This window comes from Somniosus microcephalus, chromosome 7 (assembly GCF_052327205.1).
Source record: "Somniosus microcephalus isolate GS21.2 chromosome 7, FLI_Smic_1.0, whole genome shotgun sequence".
Classification (NCBI taxonomy): domain Eukaryota; kingdom Metazoa; phylum Chordata; class Chondrichthyes; order Squaliformes; family Somniosidae; genus Somniosus; species Somniosus microcephalus.
Genome location: NC_140993.1, coordinates 265336558 through 265358113, shown reverse-complemented (window position 1 = coordinate 265358113; position 21556 = coordinate 265336558). Strand labels below are relative to the sequence as shown.

Genomic DNA, 21556 nt, shown 5'->3' with positions numbered 1-21556 from the left:
TTCCACTGCGCCAACCAAAGCATCCAATGCCCCATCAGTGAGGCGTTCCGCCCTCTGCCTCACCCTTTTCCATGTCTTGCTAGGCTGGTGCGCCACAGGTAGGCTCCCACCGCTTTGAAGGCCTACAAGGCAGTGAGTGTGTCTGGTGATGCCAATTGACCTGCCCCTTTAAGAGCTGGCTGGCGCCAGTGTGTCTCAGGGAAAGTGATTATTGACAGCACCCTCGCTGCGCCCCGCCGCTGCGAAATTGGGTTGCGCCGCCAGGTTAGCGCCTTAAGAGTAGCATGCAGCGCCTGATTTAGCGCCGCAATCACCTTATGGGGCACTGCAACCCAATATCGCGCTAGGTGGCGCTAAATTGCGCCTGGCGCTAAACTTTGCGCATCGCCAGGACTAGCGCCCCAAACGCGGCTATACCGAATTTCTAGGCCTTGGACTTCCAACACACGAGGACTGCCCAGGTTATGAAGCAATCAAGCCAATATAAAATGTTGTCGAACAAAACGACCATGAACAAAACTTTTTGGAAAGATTGTTCGGGCTGGATCAGAGAAATAAGGGAGCTACCAGTGATTTAAACCGAAGTCACGTCACTCTTTTAAAGCTTTCAAAAAACAAGAAACCAAAATGATGCCTGTGATAATTCGTTAAATAAGGAATATCATCTGTAACGCTCTGGTTTGTATAGTTTCCTACTGTTATGCACTGTGAGGCAGGCTGTGCCATTTTATCTTTGTAAATGTGGAGAATTTTACCTGCTCAGTGATGCGCCTGTTCTGTCCCAACAACATGCCTCACTTACAAACCTGAACAGCATGCTTCCTGGCACTAGCATGCTGCTTAGATTCTCCACACCAGCCGATCAGGGCCCAGTTGACAGTTAGTGCTGCATTCATATTGGATAGATCGGAACCCAGGCCCCAGGTCTGAAAGCCCTCTGGGCCACCTACTCTTCTGGCCACTTCATTATAACTGTTAACCGGACCACTCTGATCAATATTCTCATTTCAAAAAGTACTTTGATCAGAGACATGCGCATGGTACAATGGGCTAATAAATGCCTTCTAGGTTTGGATTCAGCTCACAATCATCGGAGGAAAGCTTCCCGTCAGAATTTAAGGATCGTAATAAAAGTGAAATGGATTTGAGAAGTCTCAACCCAGTTTCTAGTGGGCTCACGTCCAAAGAGTATAACTAGCTATGATCAGACAATAACTGGAAGTATCCCCTGATAATTAACATACACCACAACACTTAATCTTTGTACTGCCAGCGGGTTCAAAAACATTTCTGTCTTGCTCAATTTACTTTGTATGGTTCCAACTTATGTACTGTCATGCTGAAACAAAGGCTATTGCCTTAATAAAGCTACTCAAATAACAACAGTTTCATTTCTGTATTAAACCAGAACTATTTAAATTATTCATTTTGAGTGCTTATTTTATAAATTATCTCTGCTCATCTGTCAGACCTCCATCGCTCCCGTTCTCTGTCCTACGTGTATTTTAATTTTACTTGTCGCTTACCACAATCCTTTTCCAACTTGAATATCTCTTGTTTAGGTTTATTCCTTTCCTGGCTTGCACTGTCCATTTTAAGAGGTGGGAGCAACTTTCACAAAACTTGATTTTCACTGTCTTTAAAACTAGTTGCAGCCAAGTAAAATGGAGAGCGCGTAAACATTGGTGTGACCGCATTAAAGGTCAGCGGATCAATCTGCTGCGCGAAAATGTGTCTTGTACAGAATTGGCTCTGGCGATATACTGGTCAACACACTGAATTGGAGGAAACCCTGTGACATGTGTTTGTAGGTCAGAGACAGGGAGTCAGGATAAAGGGAACATACTCTGATTGGCGGGATGTGACAAGTGCTGTTCCCCAGGGATCTGTACTGGGGTCTCAGCTTTTCACCATATTTATTGAAAACTTGGATGAAGGAATCGAGAGTTGTATATCCAAGTTTGCAGGTGATACTAAGTTGGGAGGCACATTAAGTCGTATAGATGGGAGCAGGAGGTTACAAAGGGACACAAGACAGATTGAGTGAGTGGGCAAAATGGCAGATGGTGTTCAATGTGGACAAGTGTGACTACATCCACTTTGTATCCAAGAAAGACAAATTGGAATATTTTGTTTTAAATGTGGAGAGACCATGAGCTGTGGAGAAGCAAAGGGATTCGGGTATCCATGTACACAAATTGTGTGCAGTTTTGGTCGCCTTATCTGAGGAAGGATGTTCTTGCCATGGAGGGAGTGCAGCGAAGATTCACCAGGCTGATACCTGGGATGGAAGGAATGACGTATGAGGAGAGATTGGGTCGATTGGGCTTATACTCGCTGGAGTTTAGAAGAATGAGAGGGGATCTCATTGAAACTTATAAAATTCTAACAGGACTAGACAGACTAGATGCAGGAAGGATGTTCCCGATGGTCGGGGAATCCAGAACCAGGGGTCACAATCTAAGGATAAGGGGTAAGCCATTTAGGACAGAGATGAGGAGGAATTTCTTCACCCAGAGAGTGGTGAACCTGTGGAATTCTCTACCACAGAAGGCAGTAGAGGCCAATTCATTAAATATATTCAAGAAGGAGTTGGATATATTTCTTAAGGCTAAAGGTATCAAGGGATATGGGGAGAAAGCAGGGACAGGGTACTGAATTTGGATGATCAGCCATGATCGCATTGAATGGTGGAGCAGGCTCGAGGGGCCGAATGGCCTACCCCTGCTCCTATCTTCTAAATCACTTAAGGCGAGTACACAGGTATGAAAAGCAATCAAAAGGGCCAATGGAGTACTGACTTTTATCCCAAGGAGGCTGGAATACAAAGTGGAGGAAGTGATGCTTCAGTGTAGAGCACCTTGGCCAGAGCCCATCGAGAGTAGTGCGCTCAGTGTAGAGCACCTTGGCCAGAGCCCATCGAGAGTAGTGCGCTCAGTGTAGAGCACCTTGGCTAGAGCCCATCGAGAGTAGTGCGCTCAGTGTAGAGCACCTTGGCCAGCGCCCATCGAGAGTAGAGCGCTCAGTGTAGAGCACCTTGGCTAGAGCCCATCGAGTAGTGCGCTCAGTGTAGAGCACCTTGGCCAGAGCCCATCGAGAGTAGTGCGCTCAGCGTAGAGCACCTTGGCTAGAGCCCATCGAGAGTAGAGCGCTCAGTGTAGAGCACCTTGGCTAGAGCCCATCGAGAGTAGTGCGCTCAGCGTAGAGCACCTTGGCTAGAGCCCATCGAGAGTAGAGCGCTCAGTGTAGAGCACCTTGGCTAGAGCCCATCGAGAGTAGTGCGCTCAGCGTAGAGCACCTTGGCTAGAGCCCATCGAGAGTAGAGCGCTCAGTGTAGAGCACCTTGGCCAGCGCCCATCGAGAGTAGAGCGCTCAGTGTAGAGCACCTTGGCTAGAGCCCATCGAGTAGTGCGCTCAGTGTAGAGCACCTTGGCCAGAGCCCATCGAGAGTAGTGCGCTCAGCGTAGAGCACCTTGGCTAGAGCCCATCGAGAGTAGAGCGCTCAGTGTAGAGCACCTTGGCTAGAGCCCATCGAGAGTAGTGCGCTCAGCGTAGAGCACCTTGGCTAGAGCCCATCGAGAGTAGAGCGCTCAGTGTTGGGCACCTTGGCCAGCGCCCATCGAGAGTAGTGCGCTCAGTGTAGAGCACCTTGGCTAGAGCCCATCGAGAGTAGTGCGCTCAGTGTAGAGCACCTTGGCCAGAGCCCATCGAGAGTAGTGCGCTCAGTGTAGAGCACCTTGGCCAGCGCCCATCGAGAGTAGTGCACTCAGTGTAGAGCACCTTGGCCAGAGCCCATCGAGAGTAGTGCGCTCAGTGTAGAGCACCTTGGCCAGAGCCCATAGAGAGTAGTGCGCTCAGCGTAGAGCACCTTGGCCAGCGCCCATCGAGAGTAGAGCGCTCAGTGTAGAGCACCTTGGCCAGCGCCCATCGACAGTAGAGCACTCAGTGTAGAGCACCTTGGCCAGCGCCCATCGACAGTAGAGCGCTCAGTGTAGAGCACCTTGGCCAGCGCCCATCGACAGTAGAGCGCTCAGTGTAGAGCACCTTGGCCAGAGCCCATCGAGAGTAGAGCGCTCAGTGTAGAGCACCTTGGCCAGAGCCCATCGAGAGTAGTGCGCTCAGTGTAGAGCACCTTGTCCAGCGCCCATCGAGAGTAGTGCGCTCAGTGTAGAGCACCTTGGCCAGAGCCCATCGAGAGTAGAGCGCTCAGTGTTGGGCACCGCACCTCAGGAGGATATAGTGGAGGGGTACATGGCAGAACCACCAGAATGATACCCGGACTTCAAGGATTAAATTGAGAGGACAGCTTGCATAAACCTGGGTTGTATTACCCCGAGTTTAGAAGGTTGAGGGGTGATCTAATCAAGGTATTCAAATGATAAAGGGATTCAGTAGGCTAGATAAGAGTGAAACTATCTCCACTGGTGGGGGAATCCAGAACAAGGGGGCATAACCTTAAATCAGAGCTCGGCCATTTGGGAGTGAATCCAGCCCCTCGAGCCTGTTCCGCTGTTCTATTAGATCATGGATGACCTATACCTCAACTCCATTTACGCTCAATATTTTTTTTAATATTTGTTCATGGGATCTGAGCATCGCTGACAAGGCCAGCATTTATTGCCCATCCCTAATTGCCCTCGAGAAGGTGGTGGTGAGCCGCCTTCTTGAACCGCTGCAGTCCGTGTGGTGAAGGTACTCCCCACAGTGCTGTTAGGGAGGGAGTTACAGGATTTTGACCCAGCGACGATGAAGGAACAGCCGATATATTTCCAAGTCAGGATGGTGTGTGACTTGGAGGGGAACTTGGAGGTGGTGGTGTTCCCATGCGCCTGCTGCCCTTTTCCTTCTAGGTGGTAGAAGTCGCGGGTTTGGGAGGTGCTGCCCAAGAAGCCTTGGCGAGTTGCTGCAGTGCATCTTGTAGATGGTACATACTGCAGCCATGGTACGCCGGTGGTGGAGGGAGTGAATGTTTAAGTTGGTGGATGGGGTGCCAATCAAGCCGGCTGCTTTGTCCTGGATGGTGTCAAGCTTCTTGAGTGTTGTTGGAGCTGCACTCATCCAGGCAAGTGGAGAGTATTCCATCACACTCCTGACTTGTGCCTTGTAGATGGTGGAAAGGCTTTGGGGAGTCAGGAGGTGAGACACTCACCACAGAATACCCAGCCTCTGACCTGCTCTTGTTGCCACAGTATTTATGTGGCTGGTCCAGTCAAGTTTCTGGTCAATGGTGACCCCCAGGATATGATGGTGGGGGATTCAGCAATGGCAATGCCGTTGAATGTCAAGGAGCGGTGGTTAGACTCTTGCTTGTTGGAGATAGTCATTGCCTGGCACTTCTGTGGCGCGAATGTTACCTGCCACTTATCAGCCCAAGCCTGAATGTCGTTCAGGTCTTGTTGCATGCGGGCATGGACTGCTTCATTATCTGAGGAGTTGTGAATGGCGCTGAACACTGCCGTCATCAGCTAACATCCCCATTTCTGACCTTATGTTGGCGGGAAGGTCATTGATGAAACAGCTGAAGATGGTTGGGCCCAGGACGCTGCCCTGAGGAACTCCTGCAGCGATGTCCTGGGGCTTTGATGCTTGACATTCAACCACCACAACCATCTTCCTTTGTGCTAGGTATGACTCCAGCCAGTGGAGAGTTTTCCCCGATTCCCATTGACCTCAGTTTTACTAGGGCTCCTTGATGCTACACTCGGTCAAATGCTGCCTTGATGTCAAGGGCCATCACTCTCACCTCACCTCTGGAATTCAGCTTCTTTGTCCATGTTTGGACCAAGGCTATAATGAGGTCTGGAGCCGTGTGGTCTTGGCGGAACCCAAACTGGGTATCACTGAGCAGATTATTGGTGAGTAAGTGCCGCTTGATAGTACTGTCAACGACACCTTCCATTACTTTGCTGATGATTGAGAGTAGACTGATGGAGCGGTAATTGGCCGGATTGGATTTACCCTGCATTTTGTGGACAGGACATATCTGGGCAGTTTTCCACATTGTCGATTAGATGCCAGTGTTGTAGCTGTACTGGAATAGCTTGGCTAGAGGCACGGCTAGTTCTGGAGCACAAGTCTTCAGCACGACAGCCGGGATGTTGTCAGGGCCCACAGCCTTTGCTGTATCCAGAGTGCTCAGCCGTTTCTTGATATCACGTGAAGTGAATCAAATTGGCTGAAGACTGGCTTCTGTGATGGTGGGGACCTTACCCAACAAAAAACTATCGATCTCAGTCGTTATAATTTCAATGATCCACAGCATTTTGAGAGTGCCCAGATATCCTCTACTTTGTGTGAGGTAGTGCTTTCTGATGTACTTGCTGTGCAGTTTGTTTCATTCATTTCATCCCACCTCCCCAACATTCCTGCCCCTTCCACTTCACTCTTTTCCCCTCATTGTTTCATCATCCTTTTTAGAATCCATCTCTTCCAGCCCCCCAAAATAGCTATACTCTCCTAATTCTGCCCTCGAGCATCCCAGATTGTAATCGCTCAATCATTGGTGGCCGTGCCTTCAGTTGCCTCGGCCCTAAGCTCTGGAATTCCTTCCCTAAACCTCCCTACCTCTTTCCTCCTTTAAGACACTCCTTAAAACCTACCTCTCTGCCCTAATTTCGCCTTGGGGCCCGGTGTCAAATTTTTGCCTTATAACACTCCTGTGAAGCGCCTTGGGACGTTCTACTACATTGAAGGCGCTATATAAATACAACTTGTTGTTGTTGTTATTATACCACCTTTCTAAATTAACCTAACCTCTTGCCTACAGCCAGGAAGAACCTGAGCGGTCGGTATTTCCACAACCATGGTCAAATGCCAACCAAAATAAGTACAGAACTGAAAGCATCTTCCGCAAGTCGTCGATCCACACAGCCGATGCTGGGACACACATGTATGGGAAAAGGTTGATTCGCTTTCCATTTCCTAACTTCCTCCAAAAACATTGCGGAGAACAGGATCTCGCCACACCGGGAAATCGCTGGCTTCACCGCGCAGCCTACCATCAACCAGCTGCACCGCCAGAACCCTGACACCAGTGGAGCTTTTAACTGTGCGTGTATTTAAAATAAACCTCCGAAATATGACAGACTTACTTATTCCGCTAGACACAGGTAGCCAGGGGGCAGCAGGAAAGTCACTGCACAATCCCCAGACATATTTCACACAAGACCAACGTCTTCAAATACTTCTGAACAAGTCAGGACAAGAGCCATTTGTCTGTGGCCCTTCATTCCAAGTCAAGTTTCAGTTCCAATTGTGGTCCCTCACACAGAAAGCATTCTGGGCTGCTCACTGCCCTGCATTTGATGTGGCTTGTCAAATGCATTAATGACACTTTACAATCTGTCCTCCAACTTTGATCCACAAACATACAACCAAAGCCTCTCATTTGATCCCCTAAAGCTCTACAATCTGTTGGTACCTCACAGAGCCAGGACTTCAATAAAATGCTCTCTTTAATGTATCAGTAAAATTACACTGAATATAATTATTAAAATTACATAAACTTTTTTTATTCGTACCATTCTACATGCTAAAATCATTTAGCAGCAATACTCATAACTGGAAACATCAATTAATGCACAGAGTTACAACTAAAAAGTAGGCAGCTAAAGAAACGATCAGCATTTGAAACACTATTCAGCTGGAAATGAATAAAATTGAGTTATATTTTTTTTTAAAACACCTCTTTCAAATTTGTGATAAATGAAACTATTCCACTTGAGTAATTAAACTACTCCATTGCCCAGGTTTTAATAACATAAGTACGTATAAAGTTTCTGACCCCCACCCACCCCTTTAAAAAACTGCTGTGGTGAAGATAATGCACAGTAATGACAGCTCCTTACAAACAGGTCACTTTCTGGCAGCTCAATTGCAGATTGAGAAGTTATCACTATTTGCCATACAATCTTACAACCCAGGAGGAGGCCATTCGGCCCATCGTGCCTGAGCCAGCTTGTTGAACGAGCTGTCCAATTAGTCCCACTCCCCTTGCTCTTTCCCCATAGCCCTGTAAATGTTAGCTTTTCAAATACTAAACCCCTTTTGAAAGTTACTGTTGAATCGGCTTCCACCGCCCTATAAGCTCACAACTCACCGCGTTAAAAAAAATGCTCATCTCGACACCAACCCCCACTGGTTCTTTTGCCATTTATCTTAAAAAATGTTGCCATGACGAGTCTTTTACAGCAAGCTTACACAAGATGAGCAACTGGAGAACGAATGACCACAGCTTGCATTCAGATTCCATGAAGCTTAAAGGAATGAGTTTCAACAGTTGGTAATATGTAGCAGCACAGGCTGCAGGTGTGTGTCCGCAACTTCAACGAGTGGCAAGCTACAGATTTGCACCCCCATTTCTCAACCTGCTCACAGAGATAGCAAGAAATATGTAAGTCAAGCTGCTATTGTGGACTTCATTGGAGCCCGTTTTAGAGCAGCCTTAAAAATTGGGGGTATTGTAGCGTGGAAACCAAACTGCGGGGAGGGGTTGGCTGTGGGAGAAAGGCGAGATAACACTGGGCCAGAACTGGAAACTATAGTCATATTACATTACTTCTCACAAAGATCAGTTCTAATGTTTTAATTAATGCTTTAGTATCAGCGGTTCAGTGGGCAGCACACTCGCCTCTGAGTCAGAAGGTTGTGGGTTCAAGCCCCACTCCAGAGACTTGAGCACATGATCCAGGCTGACACTCCCAGTGCAGTGCTGAGGGAGTGCTGCACTGTCGGAGGTGGCGTCTTTCGGATGAGACGTTAAAGCGAGGCCCCGTCTGCTCTCTCAGGTGGACGTAAAAAATCCCATGGCTACTATTTCGATGATGATCAGGGGCGTTCTCCCCGGTGTCCTGGCCAATATTTATCCCTCAATCAACATCACAAACCGATTAACTGGTCATTATCACATTGCTGTTTGTGGGATCTTGCTGTGTGCAGATTGGCTGCTGCTTTTCCTACATTACAGCAGTGACTAAGCGCTTTGGGATGTCCGGTGGTCGTGAAAGGTGCTATTGAAACGCAAGTTCTTTCTTTCTTTCTTTTTAAGCCAACTCATTTGATGAAAGTACTAAATAGGAACCCACTGAATGGACTATATTAGGACACGAGTGGCTTTTTCTTTTAAAACAAAGAAAAGTGCATTAAATTGTTTGTAATTTATGCATACGGAAAACCGCAGGGCTACGATTGTACAGCTTGTGGCAATTTATAGCTGGGGAAAATGGTAGCTATGATGTTCTTTCGCATTACATGCTCAGTCAAAATGAACAGGTGGTATTAATTCAGCATGCCTGGGTAATCAGTCAAAAGTTCCCTTTTTACTAGCCTTAACACAAGTGCACATGTACAGAATACAGAATCTGCTCGAACAAAAATTGTATCTTGCGATCGGCATACAAGAACACGACAAGCGTGGTAGGGCCAAACATCTGTACACCCGTCAGCAGCCCGGCATCCAGCCACACCTAGACAGATCAAACCCATTTGTGGCGCTGGAACAGTTAAACAGGTGTCATTTGCTTTTTTGGGTTTGTATAATTATATAAAACACACAAGTAGAACATGCAACAGGTAAATGTAGAATGCAACATCCCAATCAGGAAAACTTTCTATGCACCTGTAATCTTTCATTATTGAGCATCTTCTTTTAAATATTCAAATAGGTCACAGATCTCCAAAGTGTCAAGGCACTTTGGACAACACCCAACTTGAGATCATGAGTGGGACAGCTTATCATCATGCTCCGCTTTCAACTGTGCGACACAGGTTTAAAGCCAAATCAGACAACTGGCATGAAGGTCATCTCCATTTGATTTACACGAATGACTGCTAGATAAATAAAAACGGAACATGGCTACGTTACGAGTAAGTGTATGAAATCAGGTCCCGTGTCTGCCTACCTGGTCGACTGCATTTGCCTCGTAGTTTCTGGGTCCTCGAACATCTTCACAATTGGTTCCGTTTCAGACTGGAGCTGTTTCAGTTGTGCAACCACAGTCGTGCGTTTTTCTCTCAGAGCTAAAAATTCAAACACATCCTTTTCACTCAAAAGGTCACAGGAATGCTTTTATACAAAGAGTCTTCAAATTATCACTGACTTTCAACTTTTCTTGGATTCTCTTGAACAATTAGGCGCAAGATGCTGCTAAGTGAGGGTGTGAGAAGGAAAGTACTTTCAAGGTGAAGGTCTCCTCTCCTCCCAAAAAATAAATCTGCTACAGATTTTGCTAAGTTAAAAGGAGAATGTAGATGTTCGAGGTTATTCTCCCAGCCCCCGAGACTCAGCATTTGTCTCTCCAAGTTAGCACACAGGGACTCAACTGATGGCCAACCTAAACTTCTCCCAGTCACGAGCAAGGATCTCAGAACATGCCAAATGTCACTGCGATCTGTTGACTGATGAGCTTGTAGTGGTCAGCCATGGATCAGTGGGCAGCACCCTCGCCTCTGAGTCAGAAGGTTGTGGGTTCAAGTCCCACTCCAGAGACTTGAGCATAAAATCTAGGCTGACGCTCCCAGTGCAATACCGAGGGAGTGCTGCACTGTCGGAAGTGCGGTCTTTCAGACGGGACATGAAACCGAGGCCCCGTCTGCCCTCTCAGATGGACGTAAAGAGATCCCACGGCACTATTCGAAGAAGAGCAAGGGGGTATTTTCCCCTTCAACCAACATCATTAAAACAGATTAGCTGATCATCATCTCATTGCGGTTTGTGGGAGCTTGCTGTGCACAAATTGGCTGCCGCATTTCCTACATTACAACAGTGACTGCACTTCAAAATGTACTTCATTGGCTGTAAAGAAATAAATAAAGACTATATAGAATAAAGTTCTATAGTGCCTTTCATTACCTCAGGATGTTCCAAAGCGTTTTGCAGCCAATGAAGTACTTCTGAAGTGTAGTCACTGTTGTAATGTAGGAAACGCAGCAGCCAATTTGTGCACAGCAAGCTCCCACAAACAGCAATGTGATCACGACCAGATAATCTGTTTTCGTGATGTTGACGGAGGGATAAATATTGGCCAGGACACAGGACAGAACTCCCCCCTGCCCTTCTTCGGAATAGTGCGAAATAAAGCACTTTAGGACGCGAGGTCCTGAGCAATGTTCCCGTTAAGCTGTGCGACCGCAGTCTGAAAGTCCCGCACGGGCCGCTTGCTGGCTTCACGTGGAAAAACCGCGTACGCGCGGAAATTTGAATGGGCCGTGTACTCAAAAAAAATAATTAGAGGGAACATTGGACCCGGGGTCATGAAAGGCGCTATAGAAATGCAAGCCTTGCTTCCTTTTCTGTAGCCAACAGCAGTTAAAAGGATTCAATGGCAATTCCAGGACATGAAGAGGCAAATTATGGTGAACCAGCTGGAACAATTACTTCTCCTTTAGAAGACTTTTCAAAACGTGTGGTTTTTTTTTTAAACCCACTTTATGCTTCACATTATAAAAATCCCCCCTTCCGTGTGGAAGCATCAAGCCTATTTTCTCGAAGCTGGCCCTTCCCCACATGGGTGACTAATGCACATCACGCTGGTTCTCCCTGCAGCTTAGAATACAGAAATATTTCACGACCGCACTTCTGTGACAGCTTCATCAAGTCATGTTACGTGTGAGATCAATCATGCTTAAAACTGGTTGCAGCATCTGCAAGTGCACAGAAAACCACTCGGCGTTTTTTGGTTCAGAAATAAAGAGACATTTAGGGAATTTAGATTGTCTGGTGCTAACGTACTTTACACAGGTTTCTGGCACTGATTATCTGCATTTACCAGACGTTTTATGCTGAATTCTTTTTAAGCCTTGCAATCATCAGGCAGCAGCCACAATTAAGAATTAAACACTAAAACAAGCTGGAAATCAGGACTTTGATCCCTACAAGTCACTGCTCAGCAGGCCTGACTGCAAAATGATGACAAGGGGGGGGGGGGAAAACAACAAAGCCAATATGTGCTTCTGGAGGCAGATGCAGTCCAACACTGGAGCTGGAACTCATCTCCGTAAACCCACACAACAGAAGGCAGGGCTGGGAGGGGCGCTGCTCAATTCCCAACCACAGCCTCCGAGAATTTACAAACTGGCAGATGTCCGCACTGGGACAGCGACATGGAGAAAACCACCAAGGAGCACGTGGCAGTGGAACACCAGGCCAGGAGAACCACAGGAAGGCGGCACAGCGCTCCAGCTTGGAATGTTTGGGGCAGGGGTGAAAAGACATCCGACGTGGGAGTCTCCACCACGGATACTGGAGAGGATCTTCCCCGCTGTGTGCATGGGATACATTCCAAAGTCACCACGACAATAGAGAAATTCAAATGCAGATCTCCCTCGATATCTACAGCTGTGGTGGTAGCTCTCGGGCAGATGTAAAAATATCCGATGGCACTATTTCGAAGAGGAGCAGGGGGAGTTCTCCCCAGGGTCCTGGCCATTATTTATCCCTCAACCAACATCACTAACAGATTATCTGGTCATTAACTCATTGCTGTTTGTGGGAGCTTGCTGTGCGCAAACTGGCTTTTGCATTTCCTACATTACAACAGTGACAACACTTCAAACGTACTTCATTGGCTGTCGAACACGTTGGGACATTCCGAGGTTGTGAAAGGCGCTACAGAAATGCAAGCTCTTTCTTTCTGTTAAATACGACAGTTAAATACTGTCATCTTTACGACAGATGTGGTTAAGGAGGAGGTTTGAAACATTCCTAATCGGTTCCTTTCCTCTCTCCGCCAAATGAGCCTCGCTTGTTGAACAGTATGCCAATCAGCAAAAGACAACTCTCATCAATCTACAGGCACAACACTATTCTAGGTAGCAGCAGGGAGATTGTGGCACCTGAACTAAAGCAGTCACAGTCCCATTACCTCACGACGAGCGCCAACAGTGCAACTGAAGCGGCGCGGGGGCGGAATTTCAGAGCAGAGTGGGCTGGGGCGCACCAGACAGGTCCAGAAATAAATCGGTAGTGTCACGACAGTTGCTTTAAATATACGTGCAAATAGCTCTACAACTATTTGATCTGGGCTCATCTCCAAATTATTTCAAGAACAAGCCCGTCAGATCATTGTAAGACTGCATGAGGTGGGTCCTCCACTGAAATTGATGAGATTTGTGTGAAATAAGGGCAGAGGGGGACACGGAGCAAAGGTGGGTAAAATGAGATACAGATCAGCCATGATCTAATTGAACGGCAGAACAGGCTCGAGGGACTGAATGCCCTACTCCTGATCCTAAGACAATGAGATTTTCACCTAGCGATGCCGACATTGACTTTTCACCACACGGTACAAGGCTGTGTTGAGTCTCTCCTCATCGACAGTGAGGTTGCTGAGCAGCCCTTTGAACAGCAAGGTTCTACGGAATTCAGAAAACCATCATGACTGGAAACAATTTAGGTGACTCATACTGCAAGGCAACACCAGGCTGACTGTGGCACTTACTGCTTATTGAGCTATTAGTCAAATATTTGCTGTAGAATGCAGCATCCTTTATGTACCTATTCTTTTACAACCAGCGCAGACACGATGGGCTGAATGGCCTCCTTCTGTGCCGTAAATTTCTATGATTCAAGATTCAAGATTCTTTATTTGCCATATGTAACTAGTACAATGGAATGCTTACTCCCCAATCACTCCCACAATAAAGCTGTGGGAGCTCACCGAGACACGTCAGCTATTTTTACAGCGCCGTGTTCAGAAAGTCAACTCTTTGGCATCCAGTGGCAGTGGGAGCACGATGTCCTCACTGTTGCCGGCTCGGCTCCACGTGCGGTGGCCTGCTTCTCCCGCTCGCCCTCTGGCCACCATTCCCGGCTCCCCTCCTCCCAGTCGGACTGCGAGTCGTCGAGTCTGCTGCTGCGTTCCTCCGCCCGACTCGCCCAACACATCCTCCGGTCGCCGCAGCCTCCACCTCACCGTCGCCGGCTCCACGGTCCGACGGCCCAGGCCTGCTTCTCCCGCTTCCGGTCCAGCCTCTGGCTGCCATGCTCAGCTCCCCTCCTCCCGGTCGGAATCCCTTCCCGCTGAGGAGCGGCCGGCCGACGTGCCCTAGCGGGTCGACGCGGCTGCTGCTGCTTGCCGCGCTGTGCTGCCTCCGCCCAACTCGCCGAACACCTCGCTCCGGTTGTGGGAGCGAGCGGCGAGAGCAGGTCGCCCAAAGCAGGGAGAGCGCGCTAGCACCGGACTGTCTCGGGCGCCATCAATCACAACCCTGATTGAAAAATTTTCTCCTCATCTCAGTCCTAAATGCCTGGCCCCTTATCCTGAGACTCTCCCCCCTAGTTCCAGACTCTCCAGCCAGGGGAAAGTGTCGCTCAGCATCTACTGCTCAGTTACTATCAATTTCAAGGCCTGTCACAGAGTACGGCCTCCTGCTGTGTGCCTACATCTCCCATTCTTCCTACTCTTCCTCCTCAGGTTGCAAAGAGGCCGCTGCACCTATTGCAAGAGGCATTGCAGCACAACATTGCATTAAATAGGTTGGCATTAAAATATATTCCGTTCACCGTACAGACGTGGTTGCACCATGACTAATTCACCACAGTGTCGCTGCAAAATCCCAGTTAAAAGAGAAGCGCATATCTAACCCAAATCAACTCGATTAGAATAAGTTATAGATACACACAAGTATATTTCTACATGGTAGGTCATGAATGGATTTCATTCACAAGACCTCTGCTGCTTGTGAATTACGAAGATTTGACATTCTAATTGCTGAACTGCACTCAACTTATTGCATACAACTTACCTTGAGGAATTTCTTTATCGGGGTACAAGTTCTTGTACACGTCCATCGCAAAGTCAACCATGTTTGTGTCACTGAGAAGATCCAGCTTCCCTTGGAGGAGTTCCTTTTCATTGTAAATCTGAAATCAAAACGTGGCAAATGATAGTGCAGTGCAGAATTCTTCAAACTGAAAAAACACAACTTCACAGCTCGAGCACGGTGTCTGCTCAGACCACAGCTCGAGCACGGTGTCTGGTCAGACCACAGCTCGAGCACGGTGTCCAGTTCTGGTCAGACCACAGCTCGAGCACTGGGTCCAGTTCTGGTGAGACCACAGCTCGAGCACTGGGTCCAGTTCCGGTCAGACCACAGCTCGAGCACTGGGTCCAGTTCCGGTCAGACCACAGCTCGAGCACTGGGTCCAGTTCTGGTCAGACCACAGCTCGAGCACTGGGTCCAGTTCTGGTCAGACCACAGCTCGAGCACTGGGTCCAGTTCTGGTCAGACCACAGCTTGAGCACTGGGTCCAGTTCTGGTCAGACCACAGCTCGAGCACTGGGTCCAGTTCTGGTCAGACCACAGCTCGAGTACTGGGTCCAGTTCTGGTCAGACCACAGCTCGAGCACTGGGTCCCGTTCCGGTCAGACCACAGCTCGAGTACTGGGTCCAGTTCTGGTCAGACCACAGCTCGAGCACTGGGTCCAGTTCTGGTCAGACCACAGCTCGAGCACTGGGTCCAGTTCTGGTCAGACCACAGCTCGAGTACTGGGTCCAGTTCTGGTCAGACCACAGCTCGAGTACTGGGTCCAGTTCTGGTCAGACCACAGCTCGAGCACTGGGTCCAGTTCTGGTCAGACCACAGCTCGAGTACTGGGTCCAGTTCTGGTCAGACCACAGCTCGAGTACTGGGTCCAGTTCTGGTCAGACCACAGCTCGAGTACTGGGTCCAGTTCTGGTCAGACCACAGCTCGAGTACTGGGTCCAGTTCTGGTCAGACCACAGCTCGAGCACTGGGTCCCGTTCCGGTCAGACCACAGCTCGAGTACTGGGTCCAGTTCTGGTCAGACCACAGCTCGAGCACTGGGTCCAGTTCTGGTCAGACCACAGCTCGAGTACTGGGTCCAGTTCTGGTCAGACCACAGCTCGAGCACTGGGTCCCGTTCCGGTCAGACCACAGCTCGAGTACTGGGTCCAGTTCTGGTCAGACCACAGCTCGAGCACTGGGTCCAGTTCTGGTCAGACCACAGCTCGAGTACTGGGTCCAGTTCTGGTCAGACCACAGCTCGAGCACTGGGTCCCGTTCCGGTCAGACCACAGCTCGAGTACTGGGTCCAGCCACCTTACCTATCATTTTCATCCCAGAAAGTATACACAAGATTAAAATTGATCATTAACTCGCCCGATGGACCACGGTACAAGTACGTGAAGGAACCCTCGGGTATAGCAGAGACCCAGTGGTCAGTGCTGGATAAAGTGAACTTGGGTAGGGGAGCACTTGGTGCATTTAAATTGATCGGAAAATCTCCGGGTAAACAAAGAGGGAGAGAAAAAAAAACAGCCAGTGCTCCCATTCCTGACAGCTAGGCAGTGATCCAGTGAGATCTTTTCCACGGTCACACAACATGCTGACACTCACTGCCTAGGTTTACACGTGAAGAATGGGCACGTGCCTGCTGGAAACCAGTGGAACTGTACAACTGCAGCAGTCACTTCAGCAGAGCGCAAGCAATGAGAATTATCATTTTTATCTCCCGTGGATTGTACGCTCCCTCGCAGTGAAACAAAAAATTATATACAGCTCTTAATGGCAACAACAGAATTGAGCTACACGTGCAGTACATTCACCATCAAATCTTACAGCAAAGGGGGCCATTCAGCCCATGCCAGCTCTTGGAAAGGGCTGTCCAATTTAGCCCCAGGACCCAGCTTTCTCCCCATAATCCTGCAAATTAGTTTTCTTAAGTGTTAGATTTCAGGAGATGGTTTTATTCCTGTTCCTGGCTGGGGTGGAGGTCGCCTTTACAGAAGGTAAGTACTGTAGAAAATATAGGGACAGAGTGATCTCCTGGAAGAGTTTCGATCGCCAAGATGGGTCGGAGAGGAATTTCCCAGATTTTTTCTCCCAAATTGGCCACTGGGTTTTTTAATCTGGTTTTTCGCCTCTCCCGGGAGATCACATGGGTTCGGGTGGGATGGAGAGTGATAGAAGATTTGAGGTTAGGATCAGATCAGCCATGATCTTATTGAATGGTGGAGCAGGCTCGAGGGGCCGATTGGCCTACTCCTGCTCCTATTTCTTATGTTCTTATAAGTACATGACCAATTGCCTTTTGTAAGTTCCTACTGAATCTGACTTCACCACCCTTTCAGCTAGTGCGTCCCAGACCTTAACAAGTCTGTGTGTGAAGAAATTTCCCCTCTAGTTCTTTTACCAATTATTTTAAATCTAGGACCTCTGGGTATCGCCTCACTTGCTAGAGGAAACAGTGTCTCCCCGCTTGCTCTCTCAAAACACCTCAATATTGAATTCTCTGCTCTAAGGAAAACAATCCCACCTTCTCCAATCTCTCCACATAACTACTCCCTCATGTCTGGTATCACCCTGGTAAACCTCCTCTGTACCCTCTCCAGGGTTTTGATATCCTTCCAAAAGTGTGGTGCCCAGAATTGTACACAATGCTCCCCCTGATGCCTAACCAGTGATTTGTAAAGGTTTAGCATAACTTCTTTGTTTTTGTATTCAATGCCCCGAGATACAAAGCCAAGTATCACACATGCTTTAACTGCCTAATCAACTTGCCCTGCCACCTTCAAGGATTTGTGAATATGCACCAGAGGTCAGATATATTTGTTGACCTATTATATTATTTCTGTAGCTGTTATAACATTAGGAACAGGAGGAGGCCATTCAGCCCCTCAAACCCATCTCCGCCATTCCATTAGGTTATGTCTGAACTGCAACTCAACTTCATTTACCCGCCTTTGCTCCATATTCTTTAATACACTTACTTAACAAAAAATCTATCAATCTCGGTCTTGAAATAGTCAACTGAGCCCCAACATCCACAGGCCTTTGGAGATACTTTCTAAATTATAGACATTTTATGCTGTAAATGTTTTTTTTTATTCGTTCCTGGGATGTGGGCGTCGCTGGCAAGGCCAGCATTTATTGCCCATCCCTAATTGCCCTTGAGAAGGTGGTGGTGAGCCGCCTTCTTGACCCACTGCAGTCCGTGTGGTGAAGGTGCTCCCACAGTGCTGTTAGGGAGGGAGTTCCAGGATTTTGACCCAGTGACGATGAAGGAACAGTGATATGCTTCCAAGTCAGAATGGTGTGCGACCAGGAGGGGAACTTGGAGGTGGTGGTGTCCCCATGCGCCTGCTGCCCTTATCCTTCGAGGTGGAAGGGTTTGGGAGGTGCTGCCGAATAAGCCTTGGAGAGTTGCTGCAGTGCATCTTGTAGATGATACACACTGTAGCCACGGTACAGGAAACTTTGTGCTATCCGGAGGTGAGCTATCCGGCAATCTGGAGCCACCGGCAAAAATCAGCAGCCGTTTTTTATTCTTTGTTTGTTTTTTTTGCTTTGTTTGAACAGTCAAGCTGTGCAAGGTCTGTAGCTATAGCAACAGCTTCAGCTACAGAGCTTTAGGGCCACACCCGAGTGTTTAGAAGCTGTTGCTAAGCAACAGTGTTTGTTGTCAAATACGGAGATAAGAATCTCCGTATCTCTCAACATTAACTCTGGAGAGTACGGAAGTTTTGAGGGAACGGCAGCAGCTCGGTCCCGTGGGTGCCGGATAGCACAAAGTTTCCTGTATGTTGGTGGTGGAGGGAGTGAATGTTTAAGGTGGTGGATGGGGTGCCAATCAAGCAGGCTGCTTTGTCCTGGATGGTGTAGAGCTTCTGGAGTGTTGTTGGAGCTGCACTCATCCAGGCAAGTGGAGAGTATTCCATCACACTCCTGACTTGTGCCTTGTAGATGGTGGAAAGGCTTTGGGGAGTCAGGAGGTGAGACACTCGCCAAAGAATACCTAGCCTCTGACCTGCTCTTGTTGCCACAGTATTTATGTGGCTGGTCCAGTTAAGTTTCTGGTCAATGGTGACGGATTCGGCGATGGTAATGCCGTTGAATGTCATGGGGCGGTGGTTAGACTCTCGCTTGTTGGAAATAGTCATTGCCTGGCCCTTGTGTGGCACAAATGTTACCTGCCACTTATCAGCCCAAGTCTGAACGTTGTCCAGGTCTTGTTGCATGCGGGCATGGACTGCTTCATTATCTGAGGAGTTGCGAATGGCACTGAATACTGTGCAGTCATCAGCGAACATCCCCATTAATACCTTATGTTGGAGGGAAGGTCATTGATGAAGCAGCTGAAGATGGTTGGGCCTAGGACACTGCCCCAAGGAACTCCTGCAGTGATGACCTGGGGCTGTGATGATTGACCTCCAACCACCACAACCATCTTCCTTTGTGCTAAGTATGACTCCAGCCAGTGGAGAGTTGCCCCCCCACCCTCCAATTCCCATCAGTTTGACAAGGGATTCTTGATGCCACACTCTGTCAAATGCTGCCTTGATGTCAAGGGCAGTCACTCCCCCCTCTGGAATGAAAGTGGCTGCTGCTAATTAAGGACTTTATCACACTCACGTTTCAAATATGATGCAACCGAGTGATCCAAGCAGCTTTTATTCAACGACAGATCATGCTAGAGTCCCACTGCCTTGTGAATATTTTAAAATACATTTAATTGAACTTTTGCCAACTGAGCCCAACAGAATGCTTGAAGGTGTAATATGATTTTTCTTAGAAAAGTTTTTTTTAAACTTCCATGCGATGTACTTTATGTACTGAGGGAACACTGCATTGTCAGAGAAGTCGCCTTACGAATAAAAACCGAGGCCCTCTGAGTGGACGTTAAAGATCCCAAAACCGTTGTTCAAGCAGGGATGTTCTCCCTGGTGTCCTGGCCCATATTTATCCCTCAATCAATAAAACAAAAAGAGATGATCTGGTCATCATCACACTGCTGTTTGTGGGAGCTTGCTGAGCACAAATCGACTGCCACGTTTCCTACATTACAACAGTGACTGCACTTCAGAAAGTACTTAATTGGCTGTAAAGCCCTTTGGGGCGTCCCGAGGTCATGAAAGGCGCTATAGAAATGCAAGTGTTTTTTAATGATCATTTGACGAGCAGGGAAGTTCTCTCCGTGCCCTGGCCCATATTTATCCCTCAACCAACATGAATACAGATTATGTGGTTATCAAATTGCTGTTTGTGGGATCTTGCTGTGTGCGAATTGAGAGGGGGTGGGCGATGAATGAGAGGGAGGAGGGGGCTGCCTTAAAATGTCTCCCTCCAGTGCGGGGGCCGGAGAGAAAGATTGGAAAGGCTGCTCCCGGATAGACTGATCTCGGCGAGACGGGCACCACCCTCACCCCAGAGCCTTCCACCAAGCCGGCTGAAGGTAAGCGAGCGCTGACTCCAGGCTCAGGCTCAGGCCTACTTCACATGCGGCCCCGGGGGGAGCGGTGAGGGGGCCGGTGCGGGCCCCCGGGGGGCCGGGTGTGTGCGGGGCGGAGGGCCCCCCTTCCGTTACCTCTTTGACCGACAGGAACTCGAGCAGCGGGAAGACCAGGTGCCGGTCCAGGAAATTGGCGATCCGCATCGTCAGGTCGTAGTCCGCCATCTTGGCTGAAAGGGGGAGTTTGTCAACCGCCGCAACTTTATTGACAGCGCGACTGTCCGCGGACACGGCCCGCCCCCCCGCCGCCGCCCATTGGTCCAGCCGTCGCCACCCGCTCCTTGTCAATCAAACCCAGTTGCTGCTGCTGCTGCTGCTGCTGCCAAGCAAAGATTGGCATCCTTCAGCGGGCAGCTGCACCAGAGCCATTGTATTTATACAGCACGGAAGCTTTGACCACGCTCGATCAGCTCCGGTGGACGGGCCACATCGTCCGCACGCCCGATACGAGACTTCCCCAAAACAAGTGCTCTACTCGGAGCTCCAACACGGCATGAGAGCCCCAGGTGGGCAGAGAAAACGCTCCCTCAAAGCCTCCTTGAAAAACATAGAAACATAGAAACATAGAAGATAGGAGCAGGAGTAGGCCATTCGGCCCCTCGAGCCTGCTCCGCCATTTAATGAGATCATGGCTGATCATCCAAATTCAGTACCCTGTCCCTGCCTTCTCCCCATATCCCTTGATCCCTTTAGCCTTAAGAAATATATCTAACTCCTTCTTGAATATATTTAATGAATTGGCCTCTACTGCCTTCTGTGGTAGAGAATTCCACAGGTTCACCACTCTCTGGGTGAAGAAATTCCTCCTCATTTCTGTCCTAAATGGCTTACCCCTTATCCTTAGACTGTGACCCCTGGTTCATATTTACTTGGAGTGTGAGTGGTTGCAGCCCCTGTTCCATTTTTTGAAGGGGCTGCTCCTCGATTTTTGGTTGCACTTCAGTCCCACGCTCCTGATCTTCGGTCACCCGGTGCGGAGGGGAGCGGGTGGGTCGGGAGGGGGGACCTCTTCATAGGACTGCTCCTGGGCCTGGCCAAAGTGGCCATTAACAGGTCCAGGCAGCGGGAGGTCAAGGGGGGTCGTCCAGCCCGATTGCCTTGCCTCTCTTCCGTGGCTATGCTCGCGCCCGGGTGGCCCTGCAGATGGAGCACACGGTGTCCGCCAGCACACTTGAGGCCTTCCGAGACCGGTGGGCGCCGCCGGGACTGGAGTGCATTGTCACCCCGGGCAATGTGATTTTAATTTGATTTGCTAAGTTTCATTTCAAGTTCTAGTTAATTTACAGGTCATTTGGTTTTCTATAAAA

General features: G+C 48.7%; 1 protein-coding gene across 2 annotated transcripts in view; it reads right to left on the bottom strand.

The window, feature by feature from the left end:
- Nucleotides 1-20476, bottom strand: part of LOC147115297 (eukaryotic translation initiation factor 3 subunit E) — a 178107-nt gene extending 157631 nt beyond the window's left edge. For both annotated transcript variants that reach the window (XR_015079108.1, XM_085993719.1), the window contains exons 1-3: nucleotides 20325-20476; nucleotides 14743-14860; nucleotides 9900-10017 (exon numbers count right to left, since the gene is read on the bottom strand). Coding sequence is in view for 1 of the 2 variants with exons in the window: in XM_085993719.1 (XP_085849845.1) it covers nucleotides 9900-10017; nucleotides 14743-14860; nucleotides 20325-20414 (326 nt within the window). In the remaining variant the exon portion in view is untranslated. The remainder of the gene's footprint in view (nucleotides 1-9899; nucleotides 10018-14742; nucleotides 14861-20324) is intronic.
- Nucleotides 20477-21556: the final 1080 nt, after the last annotated feature.